Source organism: Austrofundulus limnaeus, unplaced genomic scaffold, assembly GCF_001266775.1.
Source record: "Austrofundulus limnaeus strain Quisiro unplaced genomic scaffold, Austrofundulus_limnaeus-1.0 Scaffold77, whole genome shotgun sequence".
Taxonomy (NCBI): domain Eukaryota; kingdom Metazoa; phylum Chordata; class Actinopteri; order Cyprinodontiformes; family Rivulidae; genus Austrofundulus; species Austrofundulus limnaeus.
The window spans coordinates 1791664-1795923 of NW_013952479.1; the positions used below are offsets into that span (position 1 = coordinate 1791664).

General features: G+C 38.0%; 2 protein-coding genes across 4 annotated transcripts in view; one reads left to right on the forward strand and one right to left on the reverse strand.

Moving 5' to 3' along the window:
- The window catches only part of LOC106519468 (nuclear factor 7, brain), a gene marked incomplete in the record, with an annotated part of 1829 nt that extends 1103 nt beyond the window's left edge, over positions 1 to 726 (forward strand). Inside the window, 1 exon segment of the mRNA XM_014011168.1 lies at positions 1 to 726. Within this exon segment, the coding sequence (XP_013866622.1) occupies positions 1 to 646 (646 nt within the window).
- Positions 1 to 4260, reverse strand: part of susd2 (sushi domain containing 2) — a 66747-nt gene that overhangs the window by 55282 nt on the left and 7205 nt on the right. The window lies entirely within an intron of this gene.

Below are 4260 nucleotides of genomic sequence, written 5' to 3' on the forward strand. Positions count from 1 at the left end.
GACCAGAGCCAGAACCCAGAGCTCACTGTCAGATCCACAGCTGGTCTCAGGAGCCCTGATAGATGTGGCCAAACACCTGGGCAACCTGTCCTTCAGAGTCTGGGACAAGATGAAGGACCAGGTCCACTTCAGTCCTGTCATTCTGGACCCAAACACTGCAAACAGCTGTCTTCGCCTGTCTGATGATCTGACCAGTGTGAGACGTGGAGAAACCAAGCAGCAGCTTCCTGACAATCCAGAGAGAAACACTAAATACTCCAATGTTTTTGGTTCTGAGGGCTTCAGCTCAGGGAAACACAGCTGGGAGGTGGAGGTGGGAGATCATCCTGTGTGGGCTGTTGGTTTGGTTAAAGAGTCAGCCGACAGGAAGGGAGAGAGATTTGATTCACCAGAATATGGAATCTGGAGTTTATGGCAGAAAGATGGTAAATACACTGATGTTGTTGGTAAAACTCTCAGAGTGAAGAAGAGTCTCCAGAGGATCAGAGTCCAGCTGGACTATGACAGGGGGGAGGTGTCCTTCTACAACTCTGAAGACATGAGTCACATCTACACTCACAGAGACACTTTCACTGAGAAACTGTTTCCTTATTTTAGTGTTGGACCTGCTGGAGACGCCAAAACCTCTGATGTTAAAATATGTTAAACTAAAATTTCTGCTTGAATTTAATCAATGTTTGTTTTTAATTAGTTGTAGGGGTTTTGGGTATATTCTAAAATGGATAATTTGTGAACACAAAAATTATATTACCTCGAGGCACCACGCTCTTAATTTGGTCCAGGATTAACCCAGGAAAGAGACGAAAAACTGTAACTTTATTGTAATCAGTCTCACAATAAATGTACCCAAAATCGTTTGATGAGTTCTTGTCCTTATCAGAACCAATAATACTTTCATCAAGACACAAAAGTTACATTAGCTTACAGTATGTTGGCACGTTCTCCACGGGCCATTTATTTACAGATTAAATGTACTTACAACTGTGGTGAGTAAGAGGTGATGACATGTTGATCCAGGTAAAAACTGAAAGAGTTTGCAATCACGAGTGAACAAACAAACAAACAAATAAACAAACAACAAATAAACATAAAATAAACACTGAGAGGTGAGTTTGAGGTTTGGAGTGAGGTGAGGTGAGTTTTGCTTTTAGCTGAGGATTTAACTAAGGGCGTCCTAGTTAAATTAGGGAGAAAAATCATTTAGTTTACCAAATCTCATACAAAGATAAGAATCAAATTACGTCCGAGCACCTGTGTGTCACCAGGACAAATGTTCACTTTTACCCCTTTGTTCCGCCGTGGGTACCAGGAGGGGAAGTCAGTGATTGAAGGTCATCTCTGGGGTCGTTTCCCAGGTAGGCTCTTCATGCAAGCTGGACGTCAGGCGGTCTGCCTGATAAACTCGACTGGTCCCGTGGTCAGAGAAGGGGGTCACTCCCTGGTGACTCGTGGTCCGGTCCTCCCCAGGTGGCTGCAAGACTTCCCAATTTGATTTCCACTTTGTAGAGAAAACAAACTAAAACAACACATGATTTACAATTAGCTTATTTAACTTCTATAAAATCAAACTCAGATATTGAGTCGATATGAATGGTAGCTGTTCGGTCAATCAGCGGGAGATGCAGAATGACACCATCCTACCAGCCCATGGGGAGGGGCTGGCAGGGAGGGCCTCTGCTGATCTTCTGGAAAGCTGTTTCTGGCTTCTGATGTTGAAAAGATCTCTTTCTCTCATGTCGGTCTCGGGAGCTGCACTAACTTTTAAAACCTCTGTTATGGGCGGAGTCAAGGTTTTAGTTGGCCAATACAAATGTTACACTTTATACAGGAAAAGTTTTTTAACAAATCAAATCTGTTTTGGAGGGAAAACTTTACTTCAGGACAAAGAAAAAGGGAGCATTTTAGTTTAATTATCTTGCATCTAATTAAAGGGAGAGACATCTGTTTACCTCAGTAAAATTAGGGTGTCACTTTTAATTAAAAATTCAAGTCCTAAGGTTTCTAAGGATTAAATCATGGAATAAAACACACACTGTTTAAAATCATGAAATAAAAGAAACATATTCTTCTTTAGGAAAACATTTCATCAAAAAAAAACCCACACAGTTAGCTTCAATGGGTTTTGTTCTTTCTGTAAAAGAAACAGGTAAATAACATTTCTTTGATTAAGATATATGAAAACAGACAGTTGTATAAAAACATTCATTCTGGTTCTCCTTTTTTCACATTTAATGAAGAATGTAGGTCCTTTGTCTCAGTCACTGAAGAGTCTGCTGAAGGCATTATGACCCCCCTTTGAAAAGGAGCGAACAGGCAGTTCTTATCTATTAACATTAAGACAGGAAGTCTGGTGGGGGGTTGGTGTAAGAGATGCTAATTAGGGCCACAAAGGAAGTTCCATGCAAAAGCCTTAAAAAAATAGTCTGAAGTTAAAGTGGGATTTTCTTCCTTCCTTCGAGCGTCATAGGAACAAGTGAAATCTAATCAGAAATGATTAATTATATACAGGAAAATGCTACACAGTTAAACTGATCATCAAACAAACCAAAGCAACAAATACAAACTTTGGCATCTGATATTGAAATAACTATTGTTGCAAACATTTTTTTTTACTTTTGTCTCAAATTTGATTAATAAAAACAAAAAAAAAATCAGAAAATATTAGTTTCATAAACATTTTAATTTAATTCAGATTCAGACTTAATTTAAAACAGTGATTATTGTTAAAGTCAAAGTTTGTTTCGGCAAATCCTTTTTTTGTAGTTTTTTTCATCCTCATCGTCTGTTTTACTTTGATCCAATGACTTCATTTTTATGTTTGATCTGTTGTTGTTGTTTTTTTACTTCACTCAATAGATTTGAACAAATCAGATATTTTGTCTCAAACAAATTCAGGGACTTTAATTTTAAAAGGTGTCAATTTTTTTTGTGCTGAGTTGGTTCAGATATTTGTAATTTCTGAAATAAAAATGAGTTTTAAGAACTAAAACTAAACCATTTACCGTTATTTATCCAGGCAAGTCCCACTGAGATCTCAGATCTCTTTTTCAAGGGAGGCCTGGGCCTGAAGGCAACTTATTGCACATGATTTTACAATATACAGTATATCTACTGTAAAGAACGCTTTTTAAAAACTTTTTATAAWATTTTTATTTCAAATGATATTTGATGAATAATTTAACTTTTAGGTGTTTTAAAGTGGAAAAAATTCCGCTAATGTTTTTGGTTCTGAGGGCTTCAGCTCAGAAACACAGCTGGGAGGTGGAGGTGGGAGATCATCCTGAGGGTGGTGTCACCCCCACCCCCATTTGTCCATTGGCTGACAGTTCAGTATAATCTCCCTCTAATGGGTAATTATCCCCCCTTATCCCCTTCCTTCAGTGGTCCACAGTGTAGTGATATTTTGTCGATGTTATGGACAATTGCTAAATCATAAATTCCTCGTAATTTATTAGCATAATAAAAGGGGCACCACCTGATAATTCAGGAAAATAATTTATAGATCTTAAGTCAGTCTCAAATACTGAATAGGGAATTCTACCAGTTTAGAGAGCAAAACCCAATAAATTACGCACAGACGAACAAAAATTTCAAAATATACCCTGTATTAAATTATTCAGAGGTAACAATACAAACAGATTATTTGGGCAGACAGAGACTATCATCATCAAAGCCTTGAGGTTTAATAATAAGCGTTAATGTCATTCCATAATAACTCTAGCATCATCCTAACTGAACCACTTAAGCTAATCTACACTATCAAAAATTATAAGAAATTTAAAGGTTAATGAAAGGAAGAATTAATCCATCTAGCAAGGAGGGGCGTAAATTATATTAAAAAAAACCAAGTTATGTGGTGGAAACACAGCTTGCGTTAATTCCAACTTGTTYCATTCACATTAAAGAGAGCACACCCGCAGATCACCGTGGGGTTCAGCATAGCTCACCGAAGTCGTCTTCAGACTTCTTGGGTACTTTGCGATGGTTCAGACCAACAGCCTTGTCTTACCTCTGGATGAAGGTTCGCTTTAGACTGGCAGACAAAGTCCCGTTTAGATAGTCTGGCGCTCTGATAGGGTTGGCATACCTCTCAGCTCACGCACACTCTACACCCTCCGCAGCGTCTGCTGGGTCCTGACTTTGTGAATGAAAGTCAATTTAGAATCCTACGCAACTTTGCTTCCTCCCAAATAACTCCGTCAAAAGTACAAAAATAAAATAAAATAAAATAAAATAAAATAAAATGAAAATAAAAATAAA